At 44.0% G+C, this 19,706-nt stretch overlaps 1 protein-coding gene across 1 annotated transcript in view; it reads left to right on the top strand.

Annotated features, from left to right (window-relative positions):
- ABI1 (abl interactor 1) overlaps positions 1-19,706 on the top strand; it is a 212,429-nt gene that overhangs the window by 48,049 nt on the left and 144,674 nt on the right. The window contains exon 3 of the mRNA XM_030201021.1: positions 11,072-11,248. Within this exon, the coding sequence (XP_030056881.1) occupies positions 11,072-11,248 (177 nt within the window). The remainder of the gene's footprint in view (positions 1-11,071; positions 11,249-19,706) is intronic.

Consider the following 19,706-nt stretch of genomic DNA (forward strand, 5'->3'; position numbering starts at 1 on the left):
TGGGGACCCCAGAGAGGAAAAGCTGCACGTCTTTGCCTCTCAGAGCATCATGTGACTCCCAAGGACAAGGCTGTAAATGAATCAATTCTAACTTCCCTGAGACAAAATGAATGGCCATAATGGACCTCGAACTGATTAGAGGATGAGTGGCCTAGTGGTTAGGGTGGTGGACTTTGGTCCTGGGGAACTGAGGAACTGAGTTCGATTCCCGGCACAGACAGCTCCTTGTGACTCTGGGCAAGTCACTTAATCCTCCATTGCCTGCCGCATTGAGCCTGCCATGAGTGGGAAAGCGCGGGGTACAAATGTAACAAAAAAAAAAAGTGGGTTGTTCCTAAATGTGTTCATTGTGCTTACTACTACTACTTATCACTTCTATAGCGCTACAAGGCATATGCAGCGCTGTGCACCATACACGAAAAGACAGTCCCTGCTGAAAGAGCTCACAATCTAGAAAAGACAGGTAAATCCCTCCTTTCAGTACCCTTCTCCACCACCGCCAACTCCAGGTTCTGCCCTTTCTGCCTCGCCTCGCCCCTCCCTGCCCATCTTCAAATCATTGCTCAAAACCCACATCTTCAGTGTCGCCTTCGGCACCTAACCACTACACCTCTACTCAGGAAATCTAGACTGCCCCAACTTGACATTTCGTCCTTTAGATTGTAAGCTCCTTTGAGCAGGGACCGGCCTTCCTTGTTAATTTGTACCCTAGTAGCGCTCTAGAAATGTTAAGTAGTAGTAGTAGTTTTCATTTGAAAAATACTGTCATGTAACTTTGAGTGTCCCCTTGTCTTGGAACTTTTCGAAAGAATAAACAATCATTTCATGTTTACCTATTGTACACCACTCAGGATTTTGCAGATCTCTCTCATATATCCCCCCCCTCAGCCGTCTCTTTTCCAAGCTGAAGAGCCCTTACCTCTTTAGCCTTTCCTCATAGTAGAGGAGATCCATCCCTTTAATCATTTTGGTTGCCCTTCTTTGAATATTTTCTAATTCTGCTATAGGTTTTTTGAGATACAGCAACCAGAATTGCACGCATTACTCCAGGTGAGGTTGCACCATTGGAGCGATAGAGTATTATAGTATTCCTTGCCTCCCCCCCCCCCCCCCCCCCCCCCCAACACACGTTTTAGAAGTGCTATTGCAATTATTTGTGAATTTCAAAAATTAAGTAGAAAACGTTTGCATGTTTATCGGTGTACTTTTATTGCATCCTCTACAAAAACTGAAAAGTCATCCACTGGGGAACAATACAGATTAGATATACTTTGTGAAACTGTTTATAGCTTAGGGTTTTTCTTTTTTCTTCTTATCTTCACAGGAAATGACTGACTATTTTAAGAGGAGTACTAGAGAAATAAGTTTGCTAATTCAGTTGTAATTGTATTTCTTAGACATAATTTCTTTACTTTTTTGAAAGTGCTTTCTACTTGCCCTTTCATAAAGTACATAAGTATTGCCATACTGGGACAGACCAAAGGTCCCTCAAGCTCAGCATCCTGTTTCCAACAGTGGCCAATCCAGGTCACAAATATCTGGCAAGATCTCCTAAAAGTACAAAACATTTTATTCTGCTTATCCCAGAAATAAGCAGTGGATTTTCCCCAAGTCCATTTTAATAATGGTCTATGGACTTTTCCTTTAGGAAGCCGTCCAAACCTTTTTTAAAACCCTGCTAAGGTAACCACCTTTACCACATTCTCTGGCAACGAATTCCAAAGTTTAATTACACGTTGAGTGAAGAAAATTTTTCTACATTTATTATTTGGAGTAAATTGGTGTGTTCTTAATCATGATCCCAGTATTATCATACTAATAGCACACTAGATCCATAGAAAGCGACTTTAAATGATATGTTAAGCTACTGCTGAACTTGTGTACCAATTTTCATGAATGATATATCATACGAAAGACAACAGAATCTTGTAAAAGTTTTTTGCTGTCAAAAATAAAACTATTTTTCACTGATCTATATACAACATGCTCTACACTTTCAATGTGAAAGAACAGTTTTAGAAATATTGAAATAGTAATTAAGAAATCAAGGTCTTGATTGCAAGAGAGTTCACATGCTTTGTCATAGCAAACACAAACAGGTTCTGTTTCCAGAAAAAAACATCAAGTAAGGTCTGTTTGTATTAAATCACAGTAGTGTAGCTGATTAAAATATTTCTGGATGGTGAATTGAGCTGTTATTGTATGAAGTTAATTTGAAGCAAAGGTCTCAACATACCAAACATGGATGTGCCAAAGGTTAGCGAAGAGGTACAGACTGGAGGAAGGATATAGATGCAATTGTGCTGGAATATCACTTGAGGCACTCTTATTGTAAAGTGGAAACAGTTTGCACTGTTAAAACAGTGCTTACATCAGGTCATCCCTCTAAAATCAGTAGCTGTGGGTTAAAGAACATGCAAAAGGTCACTCTGAGGCCTAAAGTTGATTTAAAAGACCTGCAGACTCTGGCTGAGATGGGTGAAATGTTGATTGTTCAGCAGTAGCAAGATTAGTTCTCAAATATACCCTCTATGAGAGGGTTTCTGGGTTGCGCAGCTATTAGCCAATGATATACATATTGGGGTAATTCTCAATAGGTTGCCTACAATTAGGTATCTGGATGATGTACACTAAGTACAAATTCTATGCTGGCAATTATGCATGTAATTGCTGTTATAGAACACTACTTAAAGTCTTCCGTTACGCTCCTAACTTAGTGACAAGCATTTCTGTCTGGGGTGTAACTGATAATAACCTGTGTGCATAAGTGCTGAGTGTGCTCTTCCCAGGTCTACACCCTCTTTCAGTTGTGCTCTATGGATTTTGCATTCTCAATTTGTACATAACTGCAAATTTGTGCCAATTAGTACCAATTATAGCCCATGATTAACATCAGTTGGCTAGTTTAACAAGTTATGCATGTAACTGGCAGTGTTCTATAACTTGCATGTGCAACTTTGCACACAGAGAGTCAAATTGTGCATTCAGGGTTATAGAATTAGGGGGGGTGTGGGTTTCACTGACTTTTTTTTTTTTTTTTTTTTAAATCCTGACTTTGTTTATATATGTATTTTGTTTTTTAGGATTTATTTACCGCCTTTTTGAAGGAATTCACTTGTCAGTATATAGCAAAAATAAGTCAATCATAAGCAATAGACAATAACCGCAGTAAAAATATTCAAATACAAAGTATGGCATATTATGCTACATTACAATGTCAACACAATAAGCAATAAAACGTTTTAATAAACAGCATAGGGTGTAAGCAAAGATGGAAGATATACATAGATAAGAGAGAATAACAGGAGTAGAAAGTAAGGGGACTAATTTAAAGAAAGTTGCACAATGCAAAGCGGAGATAAGGAGGGCAAAAAAGGACTTTGAGAAGAAATTAGCGTTGGAAGCAAAAATACATAGTAAAAATTTTTTTTAGATACATTAAAAGCAGGAAACCGGCCAAAGAGTCGGTTGGGCCGCTGGACGAAAATGGTGTTAAAGGGGCGATCAAGGAGGACAAAGCCGTAGCGGAGAAATTAAATGAATTCTTTGCTTCGGTCTTCACCGAGGAGGATTTGGGGGGGGGGTGCCGGAAAGAATATTTGAAGCGGGGGAGTCGGAGAAACTAAACAAATTCTCTGTAACCTTGGAGGATGTAATGGGTCAGTTCAGCAAGCTGAAGAGTAGTAAATCACCGGGACCTGATGGTATTCATCCCAGAGTATTAATAGAACTAAAAAATGAACTTGCGGAGCTACTGTTAGAAATATGCAATCTGTCCCTAAAATCGAGTGTAGTACCGGAAGACTGGAGGGTAGCCAATGTTACTCCGATTTTTAAGAAGGGTTCCAGAGGAGATCCGGGAAATTATAGACCGGTGAGTCTGACGTCGGTGCCGGGCAAGATGGTGGAGGCTATTATTAAGAATAAAATTGCAGAGCATATACAAAAACATGGACTGATGAGACAAAGTCAGCACGGATTTAGTGAAGGGAAGTCTTGCCTCACCAATCTAATGCATTTTTTTGAGGGGGTAAGCAAACATGTGGACAATGGGGAGCCGGTTGATATTGTATATCTGGATTTTCAGAAGGCGTTTGACAAAGTGCCGCACGAAAGACTCCTGAAGAAATTGCAGAGTCATGGAATCGGAGGTAGGGTATTATTATGGATTAAGAACTGGTTGAAAGATAGGAAGCAGAGAGTAGGATTGCGTGGCCAGTATTCTCAGTGGAGGAGGGTAGTTAGTGGGGTCCCGCAGGGGTCTGTGCTGGGTCCGTTGCTTTTTAATGTATTTATAAATGACCTAGAGATGGGAATAACTAGTGAGGTAATTAAATTCGCCGATGACACAAAATTATTCAGGGTCGTCAAGTCGCAGGAGGAATGTGAACGATTACAGGAGGACCTTGCGAGACTGGGAGAATGGGCGTGCAAGTGGCAGATGAAGTTCAATGTTGACAAGTGCAAAGTGATGCATGTGGGTAAGAGGAACCCGAATTATAGCTACGTCTTGCAAGGTTCCGCGTTAGGAGTTACGGATCAAGAAAGGGATCTGGGTGTCGTCGTCGATGATACGCTGAAACCTTCTGCTCAGTGTGCTGCTGCGGCTAGGAAAGCGAATAGAATGTTGGGTGTTATTAGGAAGGGTATGGAGTCCAGGTGTGCGGATGTTATAATGCCGTTGTATTGCTCCATGGTGCGACCGCACCTGGAGTATTGTGTTCAGTACTGGTCTCCGTATCTCAAAAAAGATATAGTAGAATTGGAAAAGGTACAGCGAAGGGCGACGAAAATGATAGTGGGGATGGGACGACTTTCCTATGAAGAGAGGCTGAGAAGGCTAGGGCTTTTCAGCTTGGAGAAGAGACGGCTGAGGGGAGATATGATAGAAGTGTATAAAATAATGAGTCGAATGGATCGGGTGGATGTGAAGCGACTGTTCACGCTATCCAAAAATACTAGGACTAGAGGGCATGAGTTGAAGCTACAGTGTGGTAAATTTAAAATGAATCGGAGAAAAGTTTTCTTCACCCAACGTGTAATTAGACTCTGGAATTCGTTGCCGGAGAACGTGGTACGGGCGGTTAGCTTGACGGAGTTTAAAAAGGGGTTAGATAGATTCCTAAAGGACAAGTCCATAGACCGCTATTAAATGGACTTGGAAAAATTCCGCATTTTTAGGTATAACTTGTCTGGAATGTTTTTACGTTTGGGGAGCGTGTCAGGTGCCCTTGACCTGGATTGGCCACTGTTGGTGACAGGATGCTGGGCTAGATGGACCTTTGGTCTTTCCCAGTATGGCACTACTTATGTACTTATGAGGTCATAACAGTTCTTGAATATTATCTTAGCTAAGGTAGGAGTGGATAACATAGTAGATGACGGCAGAAAAAGACCTGCACGGTCCATCCAGTCTGCCCAACAAGATAAACTCTTATGTGCTACTTTTTGTGTATACCTTACCTTGATTTGTATCTGCCATATTCAGGGCACAGACCGTAGAAGTCTGCCCAGCACCAGCCCCGCCTCCCACCACCGGCTCTGCTACCCAGTCTCATCCAATTGTATGTTCCAATGATGGTAAAAAAAAAATGAAGAAATAAAACATACTCCGCTATAGTATGTGTAGCTGTTGTCTCCTTTGAATCTTCTTGGATTTAGTAACTGACTGGCTGCTATCCAATGGTCTTCAATTAAATCTCAAGAAATCTGAAGTTATTTGGGTATCCAGTTTTCTAAGTATCTTAAAATTCTACTGATTATCCAAGATCAATAATTAAATTTCATGATTGATTTAATTTTGTGGATTTATTTGGATTTTTCACTATCCTTTAAGCTTCAAATCTAGTCGGTGGCATCAGCATTTTTTCTGGTGCTACATGAAATTCCTTATGTTAAATTACTCTTGGACACAGTTTACCTATAAGACAGTTCAGTTCAGCACTCTCTATATAAGTACATAAGTATTGCCATATTGGGATAGACCGAAGGTCCATCAAGCCCAGCATCCTGTTTCTAACAGTGGCCAATCCAGGTCACAAGTACTGGCAAGATCCCAAAACAGTACAATACATTTTATTCTGCTTCTTCTAGAAATTAGCAGTAGATTTTTTCCCAAATCCATTTTAATAATGGCCTATGGACTTTCCCTTTTAGGAAGCCATCCAAACCTTTTTTTTAACCCCCCCCCCTCCCCCCCTAAGCTAACCACTTTTACTACATTCTCTGGCAACGAATTCCAGAGTTTAATTACAGGTTGAGTGAAGAAATATTTCCTCTGATTCGTTTTAAATTTACTACTTTCTAGCTTCATTGCGTGCCCCTTAGTCCTAGTATTTTTGGAAAGAGTAAACAAGTGTTTAACATTTACCCGTTCCACTCATTATTTTATAGACCTCTACCTATCTCCCATCAGCAGCTTTTTCTCCAAGCTGAAGAGCCCTAGCCACTTTAGCCTTTCCTCATAGGGAAGTCGTCCCATCCCCTTTTTTCATTTTTGTTGCTCTTCTCTGTATATTTTCTAATTCCACTATAGCTTTTTTGAGATGCGGTGACCAGAACTGAACTCAGTATTCAAGGTGCGGTCACACCAAGGAGTAATAAAAAGGCATTATAACATTCTCATTTTTGTTTTCAATTCCTTTCCTAATAATACCTAACATTCTATTTGCTCTTTTAGCCGCCGACGCAAACTAAGCAGAGGGTTTCAACGTATCATCGACAATGATGACTAGATTCTTTTCCCAGTTGGTGACTCCTAATGTGGAACCTTGCACTACATAACTATAATTCAGGTTCCTCTTTCCCACATGCATCACTTTGCACTTGTTCACATTAAACATCTGCCATTTAGACGCCCAGTCTCCCAGTCTCGTAAGGTCCTCTTGTAATTTGTCACAATCCTGTTGCGATTGGACAATGTTGAATAACTTTGTGTCATCAGCAAATTTAGTTACCTCACTAGTTACTCCCATCTCTAGATCATTAATAAATATGTTAAAAATCAGAGGTCCCAGTACAGACCCCTGGGGAACCCCACTAACTACCCTTCTCCATTGAGAATACTGTCCATTTAACCCTAACAATCTTTTAACCAGTTTTTAATCCACAACAGGACACTACCTTCTGTCCCATGATTTTCCAATTTCCTCTGGAGTCTTTCATGAGGTACTTTGTCAAACGCTTTTTGAAAATTCAGATACATAATATCGGTCAGCGCACCTTTATCCAAGTTTGTTCACCCCTTCAAAAAAATGTAATAGATTGGTGATGCTAGATTTCCCTTCACTAAATCCATGTTGGCTTTGTCTCATTAATCCATGTTTTTGATTATGCTCTGTAATTTTGTTCTTTGGTAGAGACTATTATAAAAATGGTATTTTGCCCGGCTCCGACATCAGGCTCACCAATCTATAATTTCCAGGATCACCGGTGTTATATTGGCCTCCTGCCAATCTTTTGGAACCATGCTTGATTTTAAAGATAAATTACATATTACTAACAGTAGTTCTGCAAGTTCATTTTTTAATTCTATCATTATTCAGGGATGAATACTATCCAGTCCATGAGATTTGCTACTCTTCAGTTTCTCAAGTTGCGCCAGTACATCTTCCAGGTTTACAGAGATTTCTTTCAGTTTCTCTGACTCGTCAACTTTGAATATGTCTCCCAAATCTTTCCTCGGTGAAGACCGAAGGAATGAATTCATTTCATCTCTCTGCTATGGCTTTGTCTTCCCTGATTGCCCCTTTTATCACTCGGTCTTCTAGCAGTCCAGCCGATTCTTTTGCCCGCTTCTTGCTTTTAATATACACTTTAAAAAATGTTTACTATATGTTTTTGCCTCCATCACGATCTTTTTTTTCCAAAGTCTTTCTTTTCTTTCCTTATCAATTGTTTGCATTTGGCTTGCCATTCCTTATGCTGTTATTATTTTCAGTCTGTTCCTTTTCCATTTTGTGAAGGATTTTCTTTGAGCTCTAATAGCTTCCTTCACCTCACTTTTTTAACCATGCCAGCTGTCATTTGGTCTTCCTTCCTTCCTTTTTTGATAGATGGAATATATTTGGCCTGGGCTTCCAAGATGGTAGTTTTGAACAGCATCCACGCCTGATTTAAGTGTTTGACCTTCGCAGCTGCTTCTCGTTTTTTCTTTCTCATCGTTCTTCTCATTTTATCATAGTCTCCTTTTTGAAAGTTAAATACTGAAGTATTGGATTACAAAGCCGATATCAAATCTGATCATATGATCACTTATCAAGCGGCCCCAGCACCATTATCTCCAATACCAGATCATGCGCTTCACTAAGGACTAGGTCTAGAATTTTTCCTTCCCTTGTTGGCTCCTATACCAGCTGCTCCATAAAGTAGTCCTTGATTTTGTCAAGGAATTTTAGCATTCCTTGATGCATTTAGCCAGTCAATATCGGGGTAATTGAAACCACCCATTATTATTGTGTTTCCCAGTTTGTTAGCCTCCCTAGTTTCTGATAACGTTTTCTACATCTGTTCATCGTGGCCAGGTGGATGGTAGTACATTCCTGTCACTATCCTTTTCCCCTTTACACATGGAATTTCAATCCATAAGGATTCCAAGATGTGTTTTGTTTCCTGCAGAATTATGTCTATTTTAGTCAATGCCCTCCTTAACATGCAAGGCTACCCCTCCACCAAATTGATCTACCCTATTAATATGATATATTTCATACCCTGGTATGACAGTGTCCCACTGGTTATCCTCCTTCCACCAGGTCTGAAATGCCTATTATATCTAATTTTTAATTTAGTGCCATATATTCTAACTCTCCCATCTTATTTCTTCGGCTTCTGGCATTTACATATAGATATTTCAAACTGTCCTATTTATATCTTGCTCATTAGTTGACTGTGTTAATTTGCAGTCTTTTATCAGATTTTTTATTTAAGGTCACCTGGTCTACTATGATCTCTTTTGCAACCTCTCTATCGGGATACCCTATCTTCCTTGTTTTGGTGATATCTTTGAAAGATACCTTGTTCCGAGCCATATGTTTTTGAACGAGTGTCTGCCTTCCCCCAGGTTCTAGATTAAAAGCTGTTCTATCTCCTTTTTAAATGCCGATGCCAGTAGCCTGGTCCCACCCTGATTAAGGTGGAGCCAGTCCTTCCAGAATAGGCTCTCCCTTCCCCAGAATGTTGCCCAGTTCCTTAAAAATCTAAAACCCTCATCCCTGCACCATCTCCTCATCCACTCATTGAGACTCCGGAGCTCTGCCTGTCTCTTGGCTCCTTCGCGTGGACCGGGTAGCACTTTGGAAAATGTTACCCTGGAGGTTCTGGATTTGAGCTTTCTATCTAAGAGCCTAAATTTGGCTTCAAGAACCTCTCTCCCACATTTTCCTACGTCATTGGTACCTACATGTACGAAGACACCCAGCTTCTCCCCAGCACTATCTAAAATCCTATCTAGGTGATGCATGAGGTCCGCCACCTTTGCACCAGGCAGGCAAGTGAGCAGGCGATCCTTACGTCCACCAGCCACCCAGCTATCTACATGGCTAATAATCGAATCACCAACTACAACAGCTGTCCTAACACTTCCCTCCTGGGCAGTAGCTCCTGGAGACACATCTTCGGTGCAAGAGGATATTACATCCCCTGTTGTGCTGGTCCTGGCTACAGGATTACTTCCAGCTGTTCCAGGGTGATGCTGTTTATAAGACCTCCCTCTTACAAGGCAGCACTTCTCTACATCATCCCTGTAGGCCTCCTCTATATACCTCTGTTTCCCTCAGCTCCTCCAATTCTGCTACTCTAACCTCAAGAGCACGGATTCGTTCTCTGAGAGCTAGGAGCTCTGTTTATAGAGCACACACCTGCTGGTTGATGGTCACAACCCACAAGTCTCTGGATTCATCTGCTGCGACTAAAGGAAAGATTTCCATGTGGCCCATACAAATAGAAGGTATATGTTTAAAACATCTGACATTGAATGGCTAGTGTCGCTGAATAAATATATGTATGATTTGAAACAGGCTACATAGCTGAATATCGATGTTTATTTTTCTTGCTTTATTCCTTAGTGGTCTCTACCAGTTTCTTCACTTTCGAGTTAGTATGAATGAGATCTTTAGAGCCCTTCATCTTTCTGAGGACTGAAGGGTCACCTTCCCGCAGAGTACATCCTTTTTGTGCCGCTGCTGTTGGTTGGCAAAGACTGGCATGATAGCAAGTAGCCATCTCTCCCCCTTCCCCCCCCCCCCCCCCCCCCCAAATCTGCTGATCTTGATTGTACTGTGTTATGCCCTAAACCACAGGGCCAGCTCAATAAAAGGACATTTGGGTAAGAGCTAAACCCATGTAATGATATACATTTTTGTGTTAAAACCTTAGGTAGAAAATGTTTTGTTTTTTAAAAAAATAATTACCTTCTTTTAATTGGAAAGTATAGCTATATAACATATTTTCAGTAAGAAATAGTTTGTAGATATTGCATATGTTGTATATGTAGTATTCTTAGTGATTTAATCTTTATTTTTTGATAGGAAGGTGGTAGCTCCCCCCCCCCCCCCCCCCCCCCCCCCCCCGATCCTCTGGGCTTTTAGTTCAGTTGAAAGTGAGGCTGGGATTTGGTGTTTTGGGCCTTCATTCTACATCTCCTTGGAGAATTTGCCCTTATTTTATATACCCTCCCAACTCGCTGAGGACAGTTATTGTTGTGATAGTTTTTGGCAGGTACCATACACTAAGACTCCCTCCTGAATCTTGCAGTGATGGGTCCTAAATCCAGCCGTTAGGTATCGCCAGGGTATGACTTTAATTCCTTCTGTCAATGGTCTGTTAATGCTGACTCCAAAGCATCCCTATCTGGCATGGGAAGTGCAATATCTGACTTGGAAATTGAGTCCACAGCCACTGAACTGGGTCTGCCACAATCTTTAATTCATAAATATCGATTGCTGTTTTGCTTTGATATTCTTGTTTAACTTTGTTTATTTTTAAAGCAAGAGCCACAGTGATTGGTAGTTTCTAAGCCTCTTTGTTCTTTCATTGAATTTTAACATTTGAATAACTTTTTCTGTTTCAATTTCAGACTGTGGACATTCATAAAGAAAAAGTGGCTCGCAGAGAAATAGGCATTTTAACAACTAATAAGAACACAGCACGCACTCACAAAATTATAGCACCGGCAAACATGGAGCGTCCTGTGAGATATATTCGAAAACCTATAGACTTCACAGTGCTGGATGATGTTGGCCATGGAGTTAAGGTAATTTTGTTTTAGTTTGACCAGTGCTAAATTATTATCTTGCTGTATCTCTAATACTGTTTTCTTTGGAACTTTCAGGTTTGATCAAGAAAATAAGAGTAACTCCATGTGTTTCTAGTAAAGTTCAGTGGCGTAGCTAGGTGGGGCGCAGGGGGAGCGGTCGCTCCCCTAAATCGATTTTTCACAAAAACGGCGCCTATGCGCATGCAAGCGTCTCACCTTCCCGCCTATGTGCACGTGCCTCCAACTTCCTGCTTGCACGCGGTGCCACTGCCAGTTCCAGAACAGGATCGCAGTCGTCGCCTGCTGCTGTGAGCCGTCCGCACACTCCCTGTCTCCCGTCCCCATGCTGTGCTGTCTGCAGAAGTGCTTGAATCCAGGAAAAGGAGAACATCGTCCAGAGAGCTGCTCAGCCAGAGCCACAGCGGCCGTTGTGAGCTGTCTCAACAACATTCTTCTCCTCCTCCTCCAGGCTTCAAGCAGTGCAGGCAGGCAGCAATGTGGGGGTGCACGGAGGCCCAGGCCTGGGTCCTCTTCAGAGCATGGTCTGCATCGCCCAGGGTGTGGTCGATGCAGGGCAGGCTGCACTGCTGCAGCCCAACTGTTTGGCGGTGGCGCTTGGCCTTGGCTGTGTGAGGCTGATGGATGTGCACTGTTCTTCTTTCTTTTTGAAGGCTGGCTTGGCTGTATAAGAAGGGCCCAGGGACCGTTCCGTGGCTCGTGCTCTGTGTGTGCTAAAGCAGTAGCAAAAGATTATTAAAAATAAATGTGTGGTCCTACTGTAAAAAGTCTAATGCTATGCCACTTGGATATGCAGCAGTGCCTTAAAAGGTGGCGGACAAAAGATTTTGTTTTCTTTTTTACTTATTTGACAGCTTTTTAATTTATTTGAAAGCTTCCCATATCTAAATTTAAGTATCATGAAATAAAAATTGAACATCACTAAAACAACTTTTATTGATGTTCAATTTTTATTTAATTCTAGACATGGGAAGCTGGTAGAAACAAGCAGTTATCTCTGTATTTTGTGAAGCCTGTGCAGTGCCTGCTTGGACCATTAATTAGCCACAGGTTTGGCCTCCTAGTAGAAGGACAGAAACATGACAGGTCAGAAGATCCTGGTTAATCTGGTGGGTACAAAAAAAGCAAATTAAATAAGCACCGCAACACAATCCACATGAAGCAACACCCACCCACCGACGCGTAGCTTTTCTGCCGGGGAACCCGAAACCCCGCAAGAACACGTCCTGTCTTCAGACTCCAGCATGATCTTCAGCATTACTAGCCTCTGCAGGCAGGGCTTCTGTGCGTCTGACGTCATGCACGTGCACGACGTAAGACGCACATAACCCGCCCTGCACAGTCTAGCAATGCAGAAGATCAAGCGGGACTCAGCAGAGCCCACAACGAAGGACTTCTGCTGGCGGGATTTTGGGTACCCTGCCAGCAAAACTTAAGACACGGTAGGCTGGGATGGCAGCGAGAAGGGGGGGGGGAGCAACGCGCGGCAGCGGAGGGTGCATCACGCGGAGTAAGCGGAGATGGCACACAACAAACAAACCCAGAAAGCAGGCTCTGCTTCCTTCGAAATTCATCACACTACAATCCCCCACCCAAAATGAAATAAAAAACACACACACACTCTCACAACAGGCACCGCTCCATGAAACCCCAGCTCCCACCCCCCACACACAATCATTCACTCATCTGGCAGCGGTTCCAGAACCCACCACCCAAAAAAAAAAAAAAAAAAAAACACTTACTCTGAATTGGCCACAGTTCCTCAACACAACCCCCAAAACACACACACACACACACACACACACACACTCACTCACTCACTCACTCACTCACTCTCTCATCTGGCAGCGCTTCCTGAAACCCCTGCCCCCCCACACACTCATAATCTCACTTTGCAACAGATCATGAACCCCCCCCCCCCCTTCAAACACACACACACTCACTCTCTCATCTGGCAGCGCTTCCTGAACCCCACCACACACACTCTCTCTCATGTGGAAACGCACAATAAACACACCCTCACACACACACTCACTCACTCAACTGCCAGCGCTTCCATAACCAAACCCCAAACCCCTCTTCTTCCCTGCTGAAACCCCAAACACACACACCCCGACACCCCTACAACACACACACACACACTCACTCTCTAACTCCGGCAGCGCTTCCTGAACCCTCTCCCCCCCCAAACCACTCTCTCACATCTGGCAGCGCATCCTAAAACCCCGTACACACACTCACTCTCTCTCTCTCTCATCTGGCAGCACATCCTGAAACCCCACCCATACACACACTCACTTACTAATCTGGCAGCCGTCCCTAACCCCCCCCCCCCCCCCCCCACCCACACACACACTCACTCTCTCTTCTGCAAGTGCTTCATGAACCCACGCCACAGTCACGCAATCACTCATACACTCGCTTGGTTTCATACACTCAGTCTCACAGAGCATCTCAGTATCGCACACACTGAATCTGTGTGAAACACACTCACAATCACACTGTCTCACATACGCACTTGCACACACTCTCATTCTCACACATACTCACACCCACACTCTCTCTCTCTCACACACACTCACTCTCACATACACTCTCCCAAACATACACACTCCGAGGACAACCTTGCTAGCGCCCATTTCATATGTGTCAGAAACGGGCCTTTTTTACTAGTATGTATATAAAGTGCTAAAAAAAGATAACATACTGATAAAAATAAACATGAAATTTCACTAACCAAAAGTGTATACGAGATATAAGGCTATTTGAATATATGTGAGTTATACGGCTGTCTGAATATATTGCTATACAATATATATATATATATATATATATATACAGTGCACTCCATTTAACTGCATGCTGTACTTCTGTCCCGTTTTTGGCGCCATCAGTTTCTGTGGGGACAAACTTTAGTTTAGCTCACCATTGATAAGTGCAAGATTCGCTTATATGCATGCTTTAAGATCGCTCCTCTGCAGGTAAGACTCCGCATAAGCGCGCGCATGGAATATGGAAGCCGATTGGCACATGACAACCAACGTGATTTCAAATTTACTGCCCCTTTAACTGCCACAGGCAGAATAAGCGAAAGAATGTTGTTAAAGTGTACACTGGAGTCATCATCGCGGCGGAATTGTAAGACTTTAACACTGGCTGAACGAATAGAAGTTCTTAAAAAATTAGAAAACAAAGTCAAGCATCTATTGCTAAAGAATATGGTGTCAATCCCAGTCAAATTTCACGTGTCTTTAAGCAGAAAGACCAGCTTCTGGAAGACTAGCAAAACAATACAAATCCACAATGGAAACGAAAACGGGCGGGAAAAGCTGAGGAGGTAGAAGATGCTCTTCTGTGATTTTCTCGAGTCAGGAGCAGAGTTTCCTGTCAGTGGTCAACTGCTTATGGAGAAAGCTAATCAGCTAGCTGAAAGTCTTGGACTAACTGAATTCAAAGCCCTGTCGGTGGCCCACTGCTTATGGAGAAAGCTAACCAGCTAGCTGAAAGTCTTGGACTAACTGAATTCAAAGCCACTGTTGGATGGTTGGAAAGATGGAAGGAGAGGAACAACATAAAATTCAAAAAACAGCATGGTGAGAAACTAGACGCTGATGACTTTGGTGCTGAAAATTGGGTTGTTTCAGCACCAAAGTCATCAGTGTCTAGTTTCTCACCATGCTGTTTCTTGAACAAGTTTGCACCTTGTGACATTTTCAATGCTGACAAAAATGGTCTCTACTGGCAAATGATTCCTGATGGAACACTTGCATTCAAACACGCCGAAACTACTGGAGGTAAAACTTCAAAGGACTGACTGACGATTCTCCTTTGCTGCAATATGGATGGGAGTGAGAAGTTGGAACCCCTCGTCATTGGAAAGAGCAAACAGCCCCGTTGCTTCAAGAAAGGTAAGCGACTTCCTGTGTCATACGAGGCTAACGCAAATTCATGGATGACTGGGGAAATTTGGAAGCAGTGGCTAAAGAAGTTAAAACACTAGAATGCGGGCACAAAAGTGTCAGATTTTGTTGATTTGTGATTTGTGCTGTACACAGGGATGTCAGGCTGTGTAACGTCAAGGTGGTCTTCCTGCCACCAAACACTACCTCTCTGATCCAACCTATGGATCAGGACATAATAGCCAATTTCAAACAACATTATCGGGCTCTTGTGCTACTTCGTCTGATGAGCTTTATGGATGACCAGACTGGCAAGGATAAACGTGCTGTTGAACTGGCTCGTAATCTATCACTGTTGGATTTTCTACATATGCAGAAAGAAGCCTGGAATCATGTTACACAGGCAACCATTGTGAACTGCTACAGGCGGATAAGCTTTGTTAAGGATGTGGAGAGGGATGAAACAGATGCAGCTGTTGCAAACACGTCAGATGAACAGTGTTACTGAAGAGGAGTTTCATCACAACGTAGCTGTTGATTATGATCTACAAACAGGTGACGACGGCACTGATGTCGAGATATGCGCTTACACGCAGGCAACAGTGGCTGATGATGAAACAGATGATGAAATGAGCAGCGAGGCACATACTGACGAAATTCAACAACCTCCTCCTGTCACTTTTGCAAGAGCGCTGGAGAGTCTCAACACCGTGCGGGCCTATTTGGAGGCCACTGGATGTCAGTGCTATGACAGTTTTTACCGTCTGGCAAACGTAGTCTATGGAACTCACAGACCAAATAGTGTACAGAGGACTATAACTGATTACTTCAAGTAAGCCTAACGTCAGTTAACGGAGACTGTATACTGTACGTATAATAACAAACAGTTCTGTACATATGTTTTTCAGATGTCAAGCTTCTTTGGGTCACACCGGTTAACTGCATGCATTTTTTGGTCCCAGACCCTTGCACTTAAGAGGATTGCACTGTACATATTTGTATATGTGTATATATTTGAAAAAGGGGAAAAGGGAGGAGGAAAAACATAAATAAAAAGTGCTAATATATGGCATCAAAAACTGTTGTATGTATTTATGTTGCTGATATAGGCCTAAAAAAATGTATGTATGTATATATGTTATATTCTCTGAGGACAAGCAGACATGTGGGTCGACGTTCGCCCAGGAATCTGCATTTTGCAAGCAAAATATAAAAAAGGTTGTGCCAGAGTATTCTGGGGCACTTGCGCAGACCAATTTCCTTGCCTGTCACCCGAACCTGTTCCTCAGTTTTCTTTTCTCCGCATTGAGGTATGGTAGTTTTTTTCTGCGCTCCTCTCAGACCCGGGAAAGAGTGTTCGTTCGTTTCATGGCTTTTTTGCCTTATTTTCTTTTTTGAAATTCTACAGTTTAAAAAAACAACAACCCGTAGTTTCTTTATTTTTGCCCCTTTTAAATTTTCCTTTGTTTTCGACGCGGCCGGCTTGTTCCCTTCTTTTTGTGCTCTTTTTTTCTTCTAACAGGCACAATCGCGTCTTTTAATTTAGCTGAAGCCGTTTTTCCTTCCATGTCATCGAAGACGCACAGCGGCTTCGAACATTGTACTTGGTGCAACTGGACCATCTCATGTACCTGGTGTATCCAGTGCCTTGGGGCCGACCATAGCCCAGCCGCTTGTAGTCTGTGTCTTCGTATGAAGAAACGGACCCAAGTGTCTCGAGAAGCCCAACGAGAAAAGCTTGTCCTTCGACGTTGACATCGACTTTGGTACCGAGGTTGGCGGCGTCAACATCGACTTCGAGGGAAGCATCGACATCGGGAGCAGAAGTAATGGCTGCTGAAAGACCTATTTGCGCTGGGAGCAGTGAGGCATCAAGTGGGTCTCCATCTGCCTCGAGGCCTCCTGATATGCAGGCCCCCCGGGGAGGCACGAGGATTCCACGTCCTCATCGGTACCGAGGAGTCTCGATGACCGGCGTTGAGTGAAGGCAAAGAAGCACCGTCATCGTTCTTCTTTGACACACGGTGCCCGGAGCTCCGGGGCGTCGAGGGAATCGGCAGAAGCATTGTCGCTGAGTGGATCACTCCCCCACTATACAGGAGGTGCCGATGCGTGGATCTTCTGGCAGCCCGGTACCTGCTCCGGAGCCTCACCAGATTCTGCCACCGGCTCCTTTACCGACCCCACAGCCTTGTCTGACGGCAGCTCTCGACGAGCGCATCAGGGCCCTACTTCCAGAGCTTCTGGAAGGATTGCTGCGCCAGTCTGCTTTGGTGTCGGGGGTGCTTGTGCCTTCCATACCATCTGCTGCAGCGGCATCTAGCCATTCACCTGTGGTGAGGTCACCGACTTCGGTGCCGCCTGCTGCATCGGTGTTGGCTGCCACCCAGGTCAACTCCCCTTCGACGTCAGTGGAGGAATCTTCGCCGTAGTTCAGGTGGGCGTCTATTTCTTGGCACTGCCATCGAAAATGTCATTCCTTGGTGTCGAGGCAGGCTAAGTTTCGGACTTCTCTGAGGGATGTTTTGTCCGATACAGAAGATGAGCGTTTGTGGGAGGAAGAGGAAGATCCCAGGTATTTTTCTTCTGACGAGTCCTATGGGATTCCCTCTGAACCTTCCACTCCACTAGAGAGGAGACTTTCTCCACCGGAGAGTATATCCTTTACCTCCTTTGTCCGGTAAATGGCTGCAGCTATTCCCTTCCCTGTGGAGGTTGAGGATGAGCCCAGGGCTGAGATGCTTGAGGTCCTGGATTATCCTTCTCCGCCTGTAGAGGCTGCAACAGCTCTTTTGCATAATGTACTGAAGGAAGTCCTTATGCGAAACTGGTCGTTCCCTCTGTCTAATCCCGTGATCCCAAAAAAGACTGAATCCCAATATCTGATCCATGGGGAACCTGGATTGATGAGGTCTCAGCTACCTCACAATTCCATGGTGGTTGTCTCCACTCCCAAAAGAGCCAAGAGCACATGGGACTGTACCTGGGCGCCCCCAGGCAGAGAATCTAGAACGTTGGACTCTTTTGGGAGGAAGGCGTATCAGGCCGCTATGCTCCCTGCCAAAATCCAGACATACCAGCTGTTCACGAGCATCCACTTGCAGAACTCAGTGAGGCAACTGTCCAGCTTGGTTGATGCACTCCCTCCGGAGCAGTCCAAGCCTTTTCGCCAGGTGGTCAGGCAGCAGAAGGCGTGTTGAAAATTCCTGGCCAGGGGTACGTTCTACACTTTTGATGTAGCATCCAGGATCGCTGCCCAAGGTATAGTGATGCACAGACTCTCATGGCTGCGTGTCTCTGACCTGGATCATTCAGTCCAGCAGCGGATGGAGGATGTTCCTTGCCAGGGGGATAACCTTTTTGGTGAGAAAGTAGAAGATCTAGTTGACCAGCTCAAGAAGCACAATGATGCTATGGATTCTCTCTCCCGTCAGGCGTCTTCTGCTACTACTTCCTCATCCAGGAGGTTTTTTGGAGGGAAGAGGCGTGCGCCCTATTCCTATGCTAGGCGTAGGTACACTTCTGCTTCTCGGCAGCCTGCCCAGGCTCAGTCCCTGTGCGCTCGTTCTCGTCAACAGCATACGCCTAAGGCCACTGCGGCTTCCCAGCAAAAGCAACAGACGGGCTTTTGACTGGCTCCAGTTCAGCATAGCCTCAGTAAATGTGTCCGTACCGGATGACTTGCCAGTTGGGAGGAGGTTAATGGTTTTTCACCAAAGGTGTGTGGCCTCTTATAGCCTCCAACTGATGGGTTCTTCAAATTGTCCAGTTAAGATACACCCTCAATCTGTACTCCAAGCCTCCAAATTGTTCACCGGGAGCTCAATCCTACAGCTCCCAGCACAAGCAGGTACTTGCAGAGGAACTGTCCGTTCTTCTACAGGCCCAAGTGGTCTGACCCGTTCCACCAGGGGAAGAAGGGCTGGGATTCTATTCCAGGTACTTCCTTGTGCAAAAGAAAACAGGGGGGATGCATCCCATCCTAGACCTAAGGGGCCTGAACAAATATCTTGTCTGAGAAAAGTTCAGGATGGTTTCCCTAGGCACCCTTCTTCCCGTGATTTAGGAAAATGATTGTCTATGCTCTCTGACTTAAAGGATGCTTACACACACATCTCGATACTTCCAGCTCACAGGAAATATCTTCGATTTTGGCTGGGAACACAGCACTTTCAGTACCTTGTACTGCCTTTTGGCCTGTCGTCTGCACCCAGAGTGTTTACCAAATGCCTATCTGTAGTCATAGCGTCGCTACGCAGACTGGGAGTGCATGTGTTTCCTTATCTCGATGATTGGCTGGTGAAGGAAGGTGCTCTGGAGTCCATGCGAATGACTGTTCGAGTGCTAAGGCTACTGGGGTTCGTCATAAATTATCCCAAGTCCCATCTCACCCCAGTTCAAAAATTGGAATTCATTGGAGCCCTGTTGAACACTCAGACAACTCAAGCTTATCTTCCCGAGGCAAGGGCGGACAACCTTCTGTCCCTGGTGTCCATGGTTCGAGCGTCTCAGCGGGTCACGGCTCGGCAGATGTTGAG

This window comes from Microcaecilia unicolor, chromosome 1, assembly GCF_901765095.1.
Source record: "Microcaecilia unicolor chromosome 1, aMicUni1.1, whole genome shotgun sequence".
In the NCBI taxonomy this organism is placed as follows: Eukaryota; Metazoa; Chordata; class Amphibia; order Gymnophiona; family Siphonopidae; genus Microcaecilia; species Microcaecilia unicolor.